This window comes from Aythya marila (genome assembly GCF_965140915.1).
Source record: "Aythya marila genome assembly, chromosome: 34".
Lineage (NCBI taxonomy): Eukaryota > Metazoa > Chordata > Aves > Anseriformes > Anatidae > Aythya > Aythya marila.
Window position 1 is genome coordinate 633,007 of NC_139075.1, and position 17,825 is coordinate 650,831.

Consider the following 17,825-nt stretch of genomic DNA (forward strand, 5'->3'; position numbering starts at 1 on the left):
CCAAGAAACGGACAAGCCTCATAATCCTAAGGACTATTACCTGCTGCTGCTCTTCCATGAGGGCACCAGAGCAGCTGGAGCTGTCTGGGGACTGTCAAGAGAGTTTACAGAGCCCTGGGAGCAGCAGAAAAGACTCAGTAGCACAGGTAGCATTTTCATAAGTCCTCCAGCTCAAGGGGAAGGGTTTTGAAAGGGACAGTCAAATCCAACAAATCAACAGAGGTATGCAGGACTGGTGCTACAGACAGAGCTACTTAGACAGTAGGACTTGCCTTGAGGAACCTGGTCTGATGGGGACTGATGGGGTCCACCTGTCAGATAAGGGGAAGAACATTTCTGGTGATAGGCTCGCCAATCTGGTAAAGAGGGCTTAAAACTAGAGTTTCCAGGGTATGAGAACCTCTGTCTATCATACTCCTCCCAACTTGAAGCCAGTATTAAAAATAGATGTCCAGAGTCTGAAGAAGGGTCACAGATCAGCAAGAGGGCACCTGAAAAGCAGCACAAAGGAATTCCAGCCATTACAGCTACTCCAGTTAGTAAGGCAGCTTCATCATGGACCCAATTTAAATGTCTCTGTGCTAGCTCACCTAGCACAGGGAACAAACAGAATTACAGATGCAGGGCTATGACCTCATTGATACTATAAAGACGTAGTGGGTGGCTTCCAAGACTGGATTGATGGAATCAAAGGATACAGGCACTTTAGGAGGACAGACAGGGGAGATGGCAATGCCCTCTATGTCAATGAGCAGCTGGAGTTCATGGAGCTCCGCCTGGGGACAGATGAGGAGCTGACAGAAAGCTTAGCTTCATTTTCCTGGTGATAGAGGAGCCAATGAAGAGAGGTGCTGCACTGGATCTCATTCTCACCAGCTAGGAGAGGCTGGTGGGGTGTGTGAAGCTCAAGAGCAGCCTTGGCTGCAGTGACCATGAAATGGTACCATTTAGGATCCAGAGGGCAGTGAGGAGGGAACACAACAAGCTTGCTACCCTGGATTTTGGGAGAGCAGACTTTGCCCTCTTCAGGGGTCTGGCTGGTAGAGTGCCATGGGACAAATCCCTGGAGGGAAGAGGGACCCAAGAAAGTTGCTTAATGTTCAAGGATCACTTCCCCCAAGCTCAGGAGCAATGCATCCCAGCAAAGAGGAAGTCAGGCAAAAACACCAGGAGGCCTGCATGGGTGCACAAGTAGGAGCAAAGACAAATAAACTGGGAGGGATACAGCAACATTGTCCGAGCAGCCAGGCATCAGGTTAGGAAAGCCAAAGCATTCATAGAATTAAATTTGTCCAGGGACTTCAGCTGCTACAAGAAGGGTTCTATAGATACATCAGTGACAAAAGGAAGACTAGGGAATTCATGGGCCCTGTCTGGAAGGAAATGGGAGACCTGGTCACCTGGGATATGCAGAGGGCTGAGGTACTTAATTACTATTTCGTCTCAGTCCTCACTGACAAGAGTTCAAGACATGTGTCCTGGGCCCCAAAAGGCAAAGGCAGGGATTGTTTGAAAAAAGAACTGCCCAGTGTAGGAGAAGATCAGGTTTGAGACCATCTAAAGAACCTGAACTTGCACAAGTCCTTGGGACTTGATGAGATGCATCTACGGATCCTCAGGGAACTGGCAGAGAACTGTTTGAGATGTTGTGGCAGTGCAGTGAAGTTCTCATTGACTGGAAGAGTGGAAATACAACCCTCATTTTAGAAAAGGTAAAAAAGGAAGACCTGGGGAACTGCAAGCCCTTCAGTCTCACCTCTGTGCCTGGCAAGATGATGAAGCAGATAATCCTGGAAACTGTGCTGAGGCACATGGGAAATCAGAAGGTGACTGGTGACAGCCCACGTGGCTCCACTAAGGGCAGATTGTGCCTGACAAATCTGGTGGCCTTCTACCATAGGGTTACAGCACTGGTGGATAGGGGAAGAGCAACTGCGAAGCATCTTACACTGTTCTTCATTATATCCTTGTCTCTAATTTGGAGTGACATGTATTCAATGGAAACCTAGTAGAGGTTTCAACTTTGTGTAATGACCTCAGTGAAAGTCCTTGGCAACTGTTGGACTGCAAATACTTTCCTCTTTCTGAGACTGTCTCAGTGAAAGCTCTTAGCAGGGCTCTGAAACAGGCAAATACTGGACTCTGAAAAGTGTCCTTTTAATGTGACACCCCTCATCCCATCAAAATGAAACCAAAAATGTGTAAACAGATGAAATCAAATAAAAAAACAAGTGATATAATATATAAACAAGAGATATAACATATTTATTATTTACTATCTATACATATTATACCATATTTACATATAATTTACATATTATTATTATTGGTTTTGTTATTGTTATTGTTATATTACATATGTTGTGATATATTTACATATAATATATTCTTAAGGTTTCGCACAATATTTCCATGTTCCATGAGACCTTCAGGCATTTAATCCCATTTTTTTTGTCCATTCTCTTGGTAGATTTCTTCTACAGACCATTAATTTCACCCTTTTGTCTCATCACATCTCTAAAACAGCTGGACATTATGTGTCAAACGTGAACCTTCAATAAAGCATTGTGGTTTCTTTTAAAACAAGTTGCATGCATGTTGTGGTAAACAACTCAGCATCGAAAAACTCACACTCTACAAGCAGTATTTAGGAATTTGAAAGGCAAGAATTAGAAAACTCTTGGCTAAGATAAACAATCAAACAAACAAAACAATACAATAGAAAACGTAGTGCTGTAACATGCAATTTTTCATTACCAGCTGACTGATGCCCAGTTATATTGCACTTTCAGGAGCTTGGAGAAACTGTCAAACAGTATTTGCATGTAAAAGACAAATGCATAAATCTAAGAGCTTAAATGGGGGAACCCTAACTCCTTTTTCAACTGCACTAGTAATAGTGGGTAATCCCTCTTTGGTGAGGCAGCTACTGGCCAGGGCATTGTTATCTCCATCCAGTCATCACAAGTGCTCAAGATTGCATGGATGAGTAGTAAAGACACGTTGATATGGAAAAACAAACAAACAACAACCAAACAAACAAAAAAACCCATCACCCAACAATGTCACAGATCACGAAATGACAGAGAAAACAACAGGGCCTCTAAAACAGCAGAAGGCAATAATCCTCTAATAATCCTACTCATTTAAATGGATTAACTGAATAATCCAACATTTCTGATGTTCTTTTATAATTAAAACTTTGATTTTCTTCATACTCATTCTTCTTAAAACATTCAGAAAAAAAATTAAGAATTTTTTTTCTTTGTCATGTACTTACCATCGTGCATTTTTCTGTGATTCCTTATGCATGCCTTGGAATTCAAATACATCCTTGACATATGCTCCACCAAAATGTCATTACAGGCTTCTCATGTTCTCTTAGTTGAGAACAAATAATATTAAAAGATATTTTGTTTCAAACTTCACTTTTTTTTTCTCTACTTTTAGACACAACATCTTTGCCTCATTATTAACTTTTTTTTTTTTTTTTTCTTCTTTCCAGGTTTTTCTGTTTTTTTCCACAGTACTGCTCTCTGGATTTGATAAGAACTGATGTCCTAAGACATTGTTGTCTCTCCTCTCGTCCACTCTGACACATTGAAAAGAACCTTGCCTCTACAAGCTATTTGATTCAACTTATCCTTCTACAGTGTCTCCAAAGGGACAGGGATTAAGACTGGGCAGATAACAGGTGTGACTACCCCTTCTTCTCCTTTAGGTAAAAATGGGTAAAATATTTCTGCAGGTTGCTTTCCAAGGCTTAGAGGGATTTTCACTATGATATTCTTCTGCTCTGCTTCATAAAATTTGACTTGTGCTTCCTCCAAGTCCAGAAGCACACCAATCACTGAGCAACTCATATTCTTCTTCTCAATCTTGCTGTTTCCTTTGCTAGAGAATAACTCTCCCTGGGATCTGTGCAGAGCCCAGAAGTCCTCACCAGCATTTGTCCCTTCCTCCTCTTGCCTCTCTTTCTCCCTCACCACCCCCAGCACCCAGTCCTGCTGCTGGTCCACCTCCACCTCCCAGTAGTGTTTCCCAGATGCAAACCCTTCCTTCCCCACCAGAACAGGGACTGTGGAGGGACTGCTCAGGCCAGCAGGCTCAGATGAGGTGTCCTCAACTTTTGGAGTCCCCGGCACTGGGAGCTCTAGGACTCGGCAGTCAGGAGTCACATCAATGAAAACTGGAGGAGAAAACAAGAAGAATCCAGTGAACAGAGCCACTCAGGGACCTGTCTCTGTAGGGGACTATGGGCTGAAATCTTTGAGGGTCTGAGCAGTCCTCGTGTGATTCAACAACGAATTGAAACATTCCCCCAAAACAGGGCATGCAACAGTCACTGAGGAACCAACAGGCACCTTTCAATCTCTCATAGCCATGTACTCTCTTGGAGTGTAAGTCCAGGTGACTCTTTCTCTCTCTTCACTCACTTCATAATAAATTTGTCTCTCTTTTCCTTGTTACCGTCCATCTCCTCTGGAATGGTGCCTACACCCTACCCTTTGATACTTCTTAGCAACTGCTTTTCTCAGTCTTCCAAATTGCCCATCCCAGTATAATTTCCTTTTAACCAACCCAGGTGATGGCAGGTCCCTGTGACTCCAGCTCAGCCTACCAGTTTCTAAAGTCATGGCATTGTCATTTCAGGGTAACTTGGACAGATGGAAAAACACTTTTCACACCCTTTTTTCCTGTTGAATTACCTGCATGGCTCCGGGCTTCCCAGAAATCTGCAGAAAGGTAAGAGACAGTAGGGTTGTAACATCCTATTAGGCAGCTAGATACTTATATTGGGTTTACATAGAAAGGTTTTGGTAGTGGGGGACTGCAGGGATGGCGTCTATGAGAAGAGTCCAGAAGCTGCCCCATGTTAGATAAGAGACAGTTTCAGGGAGATCCAAAAGGACAGTGCCAAGCCAATAAGCAATGTTTTTAGCACCTCTGTGAGAGCGTATCACTCTGTGAGACTGAGACACCAAGATCAGTGCAGCAGGAGGGCAGGAGGTGCTCCAGGCATGCAGCACAAGCTACCCTGTGGCCTGTGGAGAATCCCCTGGTGGAGCAGGCTGTCCCCCTGCACCCATGGGTGCCACATGGAGCAGATCTCCATGCTGCAGCCTGTGGAGGAGCCCTTGGTGGAGCAGGTGGCAGTGGCCTGAAGGAGGCTGTGGCCCACAGAAAGTCCCTGCAGGAGCAGGCCCTGGGCCAGAGCTGCAGCCTGTGGAGAGGAGCCCATACAGGAGCAGGGGACCTGGAGGGGAGCTGCTGCCCATGGGTGACCCGTGTTAGAGCAGATCCTGAAGAGCTGCTGCCTGTGGGAAGGCCATGTAGGATCAGTTTGGGAAGGATGGCATCCTGTGGGAGGGACCCCACATTGGAGCAGGGGAGAGAAAGAGACCATGAAGGGGTGGGGGGATACAAAATGTCATGGACTACTGTAACCCTCATTCTTCACTCCTCTGCACTGTTCAGGGGAAGAGGTAGAAGGGGATAGAACGGGGGAAGGTGTTCTTAGGTTTTGTTTGTTTGTTTCTCACTGCTCTAGCCTCTTAGTAATAGGTATTAAATTTCATTAATCCCCCTATGCTGTGTCTGTTTTGCCTGTGGCAATAACTGTTGGGCAATCAAACCTTGAGCCCTTTTCATTGTATTTGCTCTCCCTTTCACTTTGGGGAGTGAGAGAGCAGTTGTGGTGGAGAGCAGTTGTGTGTTCGTCTGCGCTGCTGGGTGAAGCCACCACAATACTTCTCAAACTAAAATACTGAGAAGACTACTCATGTACAATTCATCTCTGATTCTCCATCAGTTTTGCCTTTTCTTCTCTTCACTCACAAATTCTTCTGGTTATTAGCAGTTTTTATGACTTACCCAGCTCAGCTTTCAGTTGACCTGGAAGGGAAAGATATTCCTGTCACTACATTTTTTTTCTTCTTCCCTTTTCACAAAAGTTTTACTAAATAGGACAACACCAAAATACAGAAAAGGAAAAAAATCTGAAACCTGGTGAGAAACATTTTTATTCATTTTATTTCAATACCAGTGTCAGTGGTCTAAGGTGAAGAACACAGAGTTTATCCTCCAGATTCCATCAGCTCTACATTTACACACTAGACCTGGGATAGAGCTTGGCCTGTCTTTTAGCAGAGAAGCTGGGAGCCAGCTGAGGGACAGCCTAGATGGGATCATTTCAGGGAAATTCTGATTTTATCTTTGTGTTTCAGTGTGCTCTCAGGAAAGTCCATTTCTCTACTATGTGTTTGACCCTGGATGTACCTGTGTGTCCTAATGGCTCTTATAATAACACTATCTGACTTTTTTAGAAGGAAAAAAAAATGTCTGGCTTTTACCTAGAAGGGTTTCTCTACTTTGTGATGAGCTGTCAGTTTGTTTTGTGGACATCCTGGACCCAACTGAACCTAAATTCAGCTCCCTACAGCTACAGGCCCAGGATTTTCTTACATTCCTGGAACATATTCTTCCAAATGGAGAAGGTCAAAAGTATAACAGAATACTCTGCCTCCTGCCTAAAAGCCTGGCTGTGGGAATCCTTCATGAAGAATGATTTGTTTAGGTTGTTTGTTTGCTGCTTCACCAGAAGACATTGGAACTGATCTCTCTTGCTCTCTAGAAAAAGGATTAGCCCCACAGCAGTGAAGATTACTCCAGCTGCTTGTGCTTTATAAGCCTTCTAGAGCACATTCAAGTAGAGGGCTGTTTTAGATGACTGGGAGGAAATGTGGTGCATTTTCTCTAGGATAAAACCCATTAGTTATCTGTGTTAGTTATAGCTTTGTTGTGAAGTTGGGCAACAAAATCTTGTGAGCAAGAAAGTGAGGCCTAGTCTAGTCACAGTGTAAAGCAGCAGAAGAGGAACCCAGGGGGGATATTTTTTAATGGAAGGGACAGAATCTCATAGGTGGATGTTTCACCTTATTTTTTTCAGTTTCACATTCAGGGATGGCATAGACACACTCAACTGAAGACCTGGATTATTGTTTCTAAGCTTGACAGGAACATAACATTTATATAAGAAGTTTTGTCTTACCAAAGTGGTCTTTGAGTTTTGATTTTGCTAAAAGAGAAGAGCATAAATGACTGATGTAAAAATTCAAGGAAACAACAGCAAATATTTGTAAGAAAGATAGTAGAATTATATCCCCAGCTGTTCATTCTGGGAACAGTGCATATAATTACATGGGAGACTTCTGTCATTAAACTGAGAATCATAGAACCACTGAAAGGTTTTAGTTAGAAAAGATCTGAAAGATCATCTAGCTACAACCCCCCTGCCATGGACAGGGACACCTCCCAGTAGAACAGGTTACTCAAAGCCGCATCCAACTCAGTCTTAAACACTTCCAGGGATGGGGAACCCACAACTTCTCTGGGCAACCTCTTCCAGTGCCTAACCACCCTCACAGGAAATAATTTCTTCCTAACATCTAATCTAAACCCAACCTCTTTTAGTTTAAAACCATTAATTCTTGTCCTGTCACTACATTCCCTGATAAAAAGTCATACAAGTAATTAGTTGGTTTTTTGTTTGTTTGTTTGTTTGTTATTTTTGTTTTTCCTTCTAACATGAGAAGAGGGGAAGAATAGAATAAGAAAGCTGAACAGAAATTTGTAGTTGTTTTCAGGTGAAACCATAGGGAAGAGAAATAACCTTAGAGGGAGGTAAGTGGACCATGAGCAGGGCAATAGCACTGGTACAACAGTTCCTGCACATAGAGGCAGAGGTAAATATCATCCATCCTTTTCCCATGTAAGCACCTCTGAAAACATTTCTGAGAAGCTATTCAGACTAAAACCAAACTAACTATATAAAGCAGGTTATTTCATTGTGGCTTGACTGCATCCATTCTCAATGATTTTTTTTTTTTAAGAAAATTAGATTTACCTCTACGATTTGTGGCTTTCTCTTGTTCTAAACAGTTCGGCACATAGAATGAAAGAAATAACAGAAATGGAGTAGTTATTGGATGACAGCTGGAAGTTAAAAGTTACCAAGAGAACTTTTGTACTTTATATATATGGACTTTCCATGAGTCTTCACTTTAAACATGTATCACTTCTGTGAAAAACACACGTTCTTTTCAAATATTTTACAGATTAGCACACAACATTTATCTTCTTTTAAAAATAAATAAATTAATTAATTAATTTTAAAAAAAAGTAAAGTAAATGTGTCAGATTGTGTCTGGAGATTTTCACATGAAAATAATTCTTTTAGTTGAGTCTTGTGTCTAATTTTAAATGTGTAAGCACATTAAAGAATACTATCAAGACCAATAATCAGACCAAAATCAACTAACAAAAAAAGAAACAGAAATTCCCCCAAACAGGCATGTCTTCAATACATAGGTTTTATATGCAATGAACAACAGCAACAACAAAAACATCTTACCTAACATTGACTTCAGTTGTTCATTTTCTAGAAAAGACAATACACAGATATCAGTGTAATCTCTGTGATAGAGTTGCTGAATGAGCTCAAAAATGTAAATACACAAACTGTAAAACCATATAGTATATGTATCCTTGAAGCTTGGCTGCTTTCATTGCACTGTTAACTGCTTTAAGTAGGTGTAAGGCCAACAATATAACCCATGAATGTATCACTAAATTTCAACCTTATTTTATTTTGATAACTTATTTTTTTAAACAGGGTAGAAACAAGACATGTTTGTGCTGCTGGTACATATCTTCCTTCAAAACCTGTTCAGATTATGCCTTAATTGACCAATTTAAGAGGGGTATTCAGATGCATAGACACCTAGAACATTTGAGATGCCCTGGGGTATCCCACGTGGCATGTAGGTGTCACTCTAAAAGGGCTCTGGTCTCTTATAGGTGAATCCATGCTCCCAGTGGATATCCATTGAAACATTGGATATAGCATTGAAAAGGGCTACTACTCCACAATTACTGTTTTGAAAATCAACGTGCATTCGAATATTGTTTCCCTGAATTTATATCTTTCAGACTTCTGAACAGCCTAACATAATTTCAAAAGCAAAGAGGTTTTACCTTCTTCCATCTTCATCTTCGTTTTCACTGAAAAACAAAAGAAATTGGATCATAATTGTAGTTATTCATGTAAGCTTCACTTACCCTACAATATTCATGTGTGAACAGAAATAATTGAGGTTCAAACTTGAATTTAATTTAACCTAATAAATTAAATTTCCCAAGGCTTCTTATTCTTCCAGAGAACTTTTTATTTTTTATTTTTTTAATTATTTTTTTTTTTTTTAGCCTTGCTTCATTTCTAATGGAGTTCAACAACAAATAAAATAACAAGATAACATCTTGAGACACTCGGTCCTCCCTAGGTATCGTTTGTCACAACTGATGCCCAACTAAGGTTCATAGACTGGGAATACATATTTTCTGATCAATGGATATTTTCTGATCAGTGGATCAATGGATATCTCTAGCCTCAATTGTCAGTTATGTCAGGGAGCAGTCAGGGACCACAAGTACCTCAGGATAGAATTGTTCATTCAATCCTTTTGTTAGAATAGACCCTGGTATGTTTATGGCATGAGTCTATTAGTTCTCTCCCAAACAATAAGCAGTTTTTTTCTGTGTGACAGCATGAGCCTGGGGCTATTGCTAACAGGTAGTTTGACTGTGGATACTCAAGTATATTTTTAAGTACAGATATAGCTCATGAACACCAACTAGACATAGTCAAAGAAAACTTGCTTCTTGCATGTAAAGTATTCTGGAAGGCCTTGGTTTGGATCCTTGAATTGCTGTTAGTTTGGGGTTTCATTATTATTATTTTTTTTTTCTCCTTTAACGATGTGGAGGAATTATTATGATACTTTAATTAACTCTTGAATGATTAAACAGGGATCTTCGATATGATTGAGATGGCAGGGAATGCCAGTCAGCTCCTTTGAAGCAGACTGTTTACAAAGCACAGATGAAAAAGCTAGTGCAGGGTATTATTGCAGTGTGGTACAAAAGTAAGTGGAAAGCTATAAAACACTTGTCTATAACTAAGATTTCTAATTAGTCCCTTAATATTTATTCTAGTTAAGTTCTAATAACACATACACTCTACAAAGTATCGTAACTGTCATAATCGTCATCTTTATTTCTTACCTGATTTAATTGTTTTCTTGTAGTTACCTGGTTAACAAAACAAACAAATAAACAAAATTCCACTATTTCTGTAGAGTAATACTGAGGGTAAACCGTTCCGTGTTTTGTGTTACATGTCATTGGTTACTCTCTGGATTTATGTCTCCAATTACAGAAAGGGGCCTACAAGTAGTTTAGCTCACAGAGGTACACTTGTCAAACCTGAAACTGTCTGACCTAAGGACATTCAATTTGCATTCCTCCTTGTTAAGCCCATGTTCTTTCCCACACCTTTTTTGTTCCATTTCCTGAATACAGTTATTTAATAATTACTGGTGATTTTGATTGTGTGCTTTTATTACAATCATAGATTTCAATATGAACTGTTGTGATATTTCTATACTTTGACTGATAAAACATAGGAAGAAATACTTACTTCTCAGCTTACAAAATACAGTGGAGATTAGGACCGTGATAAAACATAAAATTACCAGGTGGACAATCAGCCATTTTGAAATGGAGGGAAAGAAAATCTCTGTAAAAATGACCAAAACGAGTTGTATTGTATTAATGAGTAAAATATAAAGATAATTGTAACTCAGGTTTTAGCCAATACATCTGAGGAGATGATGAAATTGTATTTTGCTTGAATTTTCCTGGTAATGTTGCTAAAGAACAACATTCAGGAAGAATCAAATTCAAATTCAAACTCTCCCTCAGAAGTAAATTGGGGATATTCTTTCTGTGGGTACCAGATTTGAAAGTATGAAGGAGATGTTTGAGATAGGTAGACAGGTTTGCACAGTTCATGAAAGACAAGAAAGACAAGAAAAATAGCTGTACTGTCTCTCATTTTCTATTTTTATTTTTATTTTTCCATGGGTGTGTTGCACTTCATAATAAACTGAGTATAAAGCAAGTGATGGAAAGAAGGAAGAAACCATCACCCCTGGGCAATTAGAGACACACTCACTCTGAATATATTTGAGAAATTAATATCTGACACATCCTGCAAACTAAGATGCATAAGTCAGGAAGAATAACATTTAAGACAGTTCTCTATTATGTTGATTCCTATTGTCTCATTACAGGTATCTCCACATTCAGTGTTATATTATTTCTTAATGCCATCGTATAAGGGAGTTTACTCACTTCTTCAAGAGCACTATGCTTCTCTCTAGTTCCCTTTCCAGCCTACACATTGGCTTTTGGGTTGGTGAAGTTCTTTTGGGGGTCAAACCCTATCTTGACACTACCTGATACCTGTCTATATACCCAGGAAAAAGAGATGTATTCAGTGCTACAGAGTGCAGGGAAGCATGACATTATATCCACCTTATAATGATTACACAGTAATGTACATGTTTAAAACAGCAAAGATAAACACATAGAATAAAAATATTTATGAGGTATTGAAACTATCATATTAATTCTTCTGACTATATATTTTTATTATTTATTTTATTTTAGCTATGGGCTAACATGAAAACCACATGTGCACGCCTTGTTAAATTGCCAGGTAACATATTTCTGGATAATGAAATCCTGTGGAGCATTCAGCTGTAGCTAAGGAAATATGTCCTTTTCAAATGTGCATACAGATGGATTTTTAATTAATTTTAATTCAGCTCCAGTAGTTGACTGCCCTAAATCTGAAGAAGGGAACATAGAAAGTATCTGGGCCCTTCTTTGAAGAAGAAAATGATTTATTGGATACAATTGATAGTTGTGTAGTAAACTAGAAATAAAGGGGTAGGAAGACTGCAGTTCTCATGAACTTTTTCCAGTACTCGTTCTGGGACTACTTTTTCAGGCTATCTCACAACATAAAAACAGGACTTATATCAGTTTGTCTATCTTTTTAATCTTACAAACAGGTGACTATTGTGCTCACTCACCTGAAATCAGAATTCTGGACTCACTCATTGTCTTTAGCAGATTATTGACTATCCTGCAGGAGACTTCCATGTCAGATCCGGGCTTTAGGTTCATGGAAGTTATGACTCTGTAAAGGCCTGAAGGCATCATCATCATCTTTGTGGTCGATTGTTCCTTCCGCACCTGTCCTTGGCCATCCAGCCAAATCACCTCAGGTTTAGGAAACCATCCATCTGCATGGCAGGTGAGGCCAATGCTCTGTTTCATGTAACTTCTCAGGGAAATGGAAGGCACACTACCTTTAGCTAAGGAAAAAACATAAGTATTCTCTATTTCAAACACTACTGAGAATGGGAAATTGTCCGTTTTATAAGGACATCACTCATATTCAACACTTACATATGGGTGTATATAAATATATATTTGTATGGAAGCACATGGAAAGACTTTTCTGAATTTGAACTTTGACAGAAACTTGGGCCCTGAAGTTACTTGCTTCATGGTTAACAATTCAGTAACTTTCAGATTAAAAATAAGGACTGACTTAATGGAGATTATGGTAGACAGGGCTAGCTAGGGACTGCTATTCCTGAATGATGTTACCAGTGGAATGTATTAGAGGATTAGGCTAGTTATTTCAAATACATTTCTACTGACATAGCACTAATGAAGTCTGCAGTGAAAAATAAATAAATAAATAAATAAATAAGTCTTAAAATTTATAATCAGGAACTCAGATGACTAACGTGCAGTGTTACTTAGATGTTAAACTTTTGTTTCATCTCAAATTAGCTAAGAAGACATCTGAAAAATTTGGCTGCAATGTGAAATGTCACTACAGCTATTTAGCAGAAATTAGCTTCTGTATAACAGGAAGAAATGTGTCCAATTCAAAGCAAACCACATTAACAAAAGCTACCCATGAAGATGGTGTCTATTAATGTACTGAAATGGAAATACGAGCAGTGAAGACTTACCCGCTAATTTGTTTTCCTGCTGTGTACGAACAGCAAGGGAAGCAGTGAGATATTGGGATGGAACCAAGTGATTATACTGACCATAGAGAGAGCCTGGGCAATAAGATCATAAATGGTCAATTGCATGGTAGAAACCTAAATGTATCTGGATAACTGCAGAGTTCCCTGAACTCTAGGCTTCCATTGAGTTTGGAGGGAGGTTGTACTCCCAAGTCACATACAGATGCAAGTGTTTGGCTACCTGAATGCAGGTATCTCAAGCTGGAGCTAAATCTTACCTCAAATAATCTGATGTACGCATTAAATGAGAGAAAGTTAACTCAAATAAAACACATTCTTACATGAGGAGAGTTCATCCGTCAAATTATATTAAAATTATATTTTCCTCAGTCAGTGATGGATATATATGTCTCTGTTCAGTGTTTCATCTTTGAATAAAGTGAGAGAGAATTGCTACTGACCTGCTACTTTCAGTTCAATTAACACATCATGGTACTCATCGTTGAAAGAGACCACGCAAGTATATGATCCCTTGTCAGAACTCCTGATGTTCTTCAAGAGCAGAGACATGTTTCCTGCCCCAAATTCACTATGAAAGAATTCTGTTCTGCCTTGATATCTCTCATCTTGCTTTTCCTTTTGAGTTTTTCCATCATATGTGCTCACAGGTATTTTTTGAGACTGTTCATTAAATATCCACTGGACAGAGAATATCTCAGGAAAGTTCTCTGCTACCACATAGCAAGGCAGAACCACTCCTTCTCCGATGACTCCAATGACTGAACTATTATGAGGATAGCTAATAAATTGATCTGTGTAGAGATAAAATAACAGTTGTTTTGTTTGCCTATATCACATTTTACATGGCAGTACAACAGACAATGACAGACAAGTGCATCAGATAATATGGCAGAGAACTTAGATGAATAATGTTCATATCATCTGAGGCTCATGGAGTTTCAGTACTTTGAACATGAACTTAAGTAAGTTCATGGCCATTAAGTGATGGCTATTGAGAAGTCATGGAAAAAAGGTGAAAACAAAAAAAAAAAAAGGAGACGACTGCAAAAAGTCTCATACAGGATGCAGGATCTATCTAAAAGAAATACAAAAGTGTGATTCATTTGCCCAGACTATGGCACTTTCTATAAATTGAAGTGTCATAGGGTGTCTAACACATTCACATGGTGCTACGGTGCTGGCAGATGTGACCTGCAACAGATCTTCACTCATGTGAAGCAGTAGCTAGAGGAGAGACAAAGTGAGAGACAAAGGGAGTTAGATTAAGGTCCAGAACTGAGCACTTAAAAACAGACACCCAACCTTCCTAATCATCAACAGAACCAAAAGTGAAGCTTCCATCTTTGAATAAACTGAGATCTGCAACTGACCTGACTTCCAGTCAGTTATTTAATTGACTACATTCTTACCATAGTCAGGGGACATCTAGTCAATACTCTCTTCCATCCGTCCTACAGTAGACAGTGAATCTGTTCATTGGCTGTGACAGAGTTTTTAACACCCATACCTGATGCCCTGATGTACCCTAGATACAGGACTGGTAGATGTGACTCAGGGTACATGTTGAGTCTGGGATTTTTTGGAGCATCAAAAAGCAAGAATAGAACTCTACACTGTCTAAAATACCAGTGTATTCCATTACATGGACAATAAATTGTGTCCTAGATGCTGAGCTTGCATGCCAACACCTACTTGTTGAGAACTAAACATAACCAGATAAATCTATGAACTAAACTGAAAATCTTGGGCATAATTTATTTGGCTACACCTGGTTGTCTAGTACTGAATTACTCTGGAACATCCCACCTGGTATCCATTCACCTGTTTTGAGGGTTATAAGTCTCCTTCTGCCTGATCTTGTTTTCCAGCCTACACAGAGGTCTCAGACCTTAAGGTCTCAACCTTAACACAAACCAGACTGTACCAGGGTCATACTTGTGTATTTTAAGTCTCTGATGTCATCCAAGTTAAAAGGAAATAGAAGATGCAGACTTATTATTTTTTACTTTTACAGTTATGTGAACTGAGGAAAAAATTAAGCTGTTTGATTAAATATATTTGAAGTTGAACTATTTTTACCTGTAATTAGGCATGATACGTGTTGAAAAGTCAGTATGTGAATAGCTGTCAACCACTGAAGGGTGGAACCCATCATCATGCTGGTTTCCTAATCATCAACAGGACCAAAACTAAAGCTTCCAGATGAAACTCCTGTGTGACTCCTTTGCTCTCTTCACATGTTCAATGCAAAATAACAAGCATAAATGCACATGTAACACTATAGGAAAATACATGAATAAAGATTCAGACAATTTAATTCAGATGTTAAAGGCAAAGAAGATTGCAAGGCATTTTTGCTTTAGACATCTCCCTATTAAATTTAACCACCTACACTAAATGGTGCAAAAGAAATATACTTCTTGCCTGCTCTCTTCAGTTGTCCATATTTACCTTTGTCTTCCAGAAACTCTATTGCCTTCACCAGCATATTTTTTTTCTTCCTTTCAGTTAGGTGTTAAAAGTATTTCATTTTGTCTTTTGATACTAGCAAACTGCTCTTTTTTTATTCTTTCTTTCTTAATGAAAAACAAAACAAAACAAAATAAAACTACCCCTGTGGATAAATTCCTAGGGGAAAAAAAATGTTACTATACTAATCTCCCTATTGAATTCCATCAGAATTTAAAAAAAAAAAAAAAAAACTTGTGATTTAATACATGTGGCTTTTTTCAGCTTCCTCCAAAGATCTTGATTTTCTAAGTCACCACCGAACAAATCTGTGCTCAGCATGCTTACAGCATACTACATCAGGCAGGTTCATTCCTGTCAGTGCAACCTGTTAAATCCACAGCAGTTAATTCAAGTATTATTGTAGACGCAGGGGATTTTTCTTTATGGATTTAGTGAAAATATAATCTCTTACCTGAATAGTAAGAACCTTAAGACTTCTGTAGGGGGGTTGGTTATGGTGCACCTTTGTCCTCATATCTTTATTACCACTGAAACTTGTGATTGCATTTTCAACATCCAATAGGGCTAGAGGGGCTTGACCAGCCTGATTGGGGAAAAGGTTAATGTCAAAATTCATGCTGAAGCACCGAAATAGCTTCATTCTTCCCAATTGATCTCTATACTGAACAAGTATAGAGATCAATGAAACAAGTGAAACAAGATGGGGATATTCCTCCTTGCGCTTCTATGCAAATTGGTTCTCTTAGCAACCATCATTTAAAATAAGACTTAGAAGTATGTAATGAACAAGTTAGTACATCATGTTTTCCCTTCCCTTCCCTTCCCTTCCCTTCCCTTCCCTTCCCTTCCCTTCCCTTCCCTTCCCTTCCCTTCCCTTCCCTTCCCTTCCCTTCCCTTCCCTTCCCTTCCCTTCCCTTCCCTTCCCTTCCCTTCCCTTCCCTTCCCTTCCCTTCCCTTCCCTTCCCTTCCCTTCCCTTCCCTTCCCTTCCCTTCATTTTCACCACATGCTTAAGTATTGCCCTCTGTTTGCAGACATATCTGGATCTTGCTAGTATTATGATACTATGATTCTATCATTTTTCTCTCACACAGGTCTTCTTGTGTCCTGTTCAAGATCAGGAAACAATTTAACAATTTCAGTTGAACTTTCTTCCCGTTTTTATACTTCAGCTTTCCTGACTGGTGGTCATCCTGTCAACAAGTGTTCTCAGGACAAGACTGCTTTTTCTCTTTCTATATCCAGATTGTATAGAAGATTCCTGAAAAACTTATGCCCTAGAACTGTTATGTGCGGCAGTAGAACAGAAAGGTTTTTTTGTTTGTTTTATTTTGTTTTGCTTTGGGGGGAAGCTTCTTTCCATATTTCCTGTTTTCCATCATGGAAATACAAGAACTACTGTTGACTGAAAATGTCATCCAAATAGCTTATTAACTTTACTCCAGATTTTATTATTATTATTTTATATTATATGTATTATTATTTATTTATTTATTTAAACAAAAACATAACTGGAAAACAAGTTTATGTGGGCAAAGTGTGCCAATCTCCTTCATCCTTCTGATTTTTGAAGCTAGAAACACAATTGTTTCTAACCAAATTTGATTAAGCAGTGTAGTTTCCCAGAGATACAAAGTTTCTGTAAGGTCTGTGAAAAAAAGAGTTGCTTATTTCTCAAAAGAAAGACATAGATTTGTACTATACCAATGGAATTAATTTAAGTATGGCTACATTCAGAATCAATTTCTCTGCAGTAACTGCATAGCTGAAGTTCTTTTGTTAGCTGAAATGCTTACTGGGGAAATTAAATTAAATTTATTAAAAGAACACCCCAGGAACCTCCTCGGGCACATTTTATAAAAGGTGCAGGAATATCATCATCACTCAGGTTGGATTTCACTCAGTACTACTGGACCCACTTTCAAGCACCCTCCAAGAAAACTAAAGAAAAACATATTTTTTATCTTTATACCAGGGCATGAAACACCACTGAATTTGTAGTAAATCCTACAGACACTTAGGAAGGGAGACTTTTGAAGAAGCATAAGTGATGCTTAAAAACATCTTTCCAGAGGCAAAGCTGGAGAAACCACAAAGGAACTTGCTTGAAAATGAACCTCCTGAATGATGAAGCCCAGGATGACCATAAAGAACAGGTATATTGGGCTTATGTGGCAACACTATGGTAGCAAATGGCATCTGCAACAATACTCAAGAAGCTGCCCCATGTTAGAGAAGATCCAGTTCCTAATGACTCCAAAAGGCCCAGAGCCAAGCCAAGGACTTAACACTTGTTTTCTCTCTGTGATAGGATATTTAAGAAAGGGAAATAACTGCTGTGCCACAGCAAATGGCAGAGGAATGAGAAAATGTGTGAA

At 39.2% G+C, this 17,825-nt stretch overlaps 1 protein-coding gene across 1 annotated transcript; it reads right to left on the minus strand.

Moving 5' to 3' along the window:
• Positions 1–626: 626 nt before the first annotated feature.
• LOC309889286 (butyrophilin subfamily 2 member A1-like) lies at positions 627–15,135 on the minus strand (the record flags this gene model as incomplete). Its single annotated transcript, XM_082782051.1, has 13 exons — positions 627–776; positions 3,705–4,189; positions 4,710–4,736; positions 5,875–5,895; positions 7,052–7,078; positions 7,907–7,933; positions 8,414–8,440; positions 9,037–9,063; positions 10,123–10,149; positions 10,538–10,636; positions 12,000–12,284; positions 13,418–13,768; positions 15,057–15,135. 13 exons carry the CDS (start codon positions 15,133–15,135, stop codon positions 627–629), a joined length of 1,632 nt encoding a protein of 543 aa, XP_082638177.1.
• Positions 15,136–17,825: the final 2,690 nt, after the last annotated feature.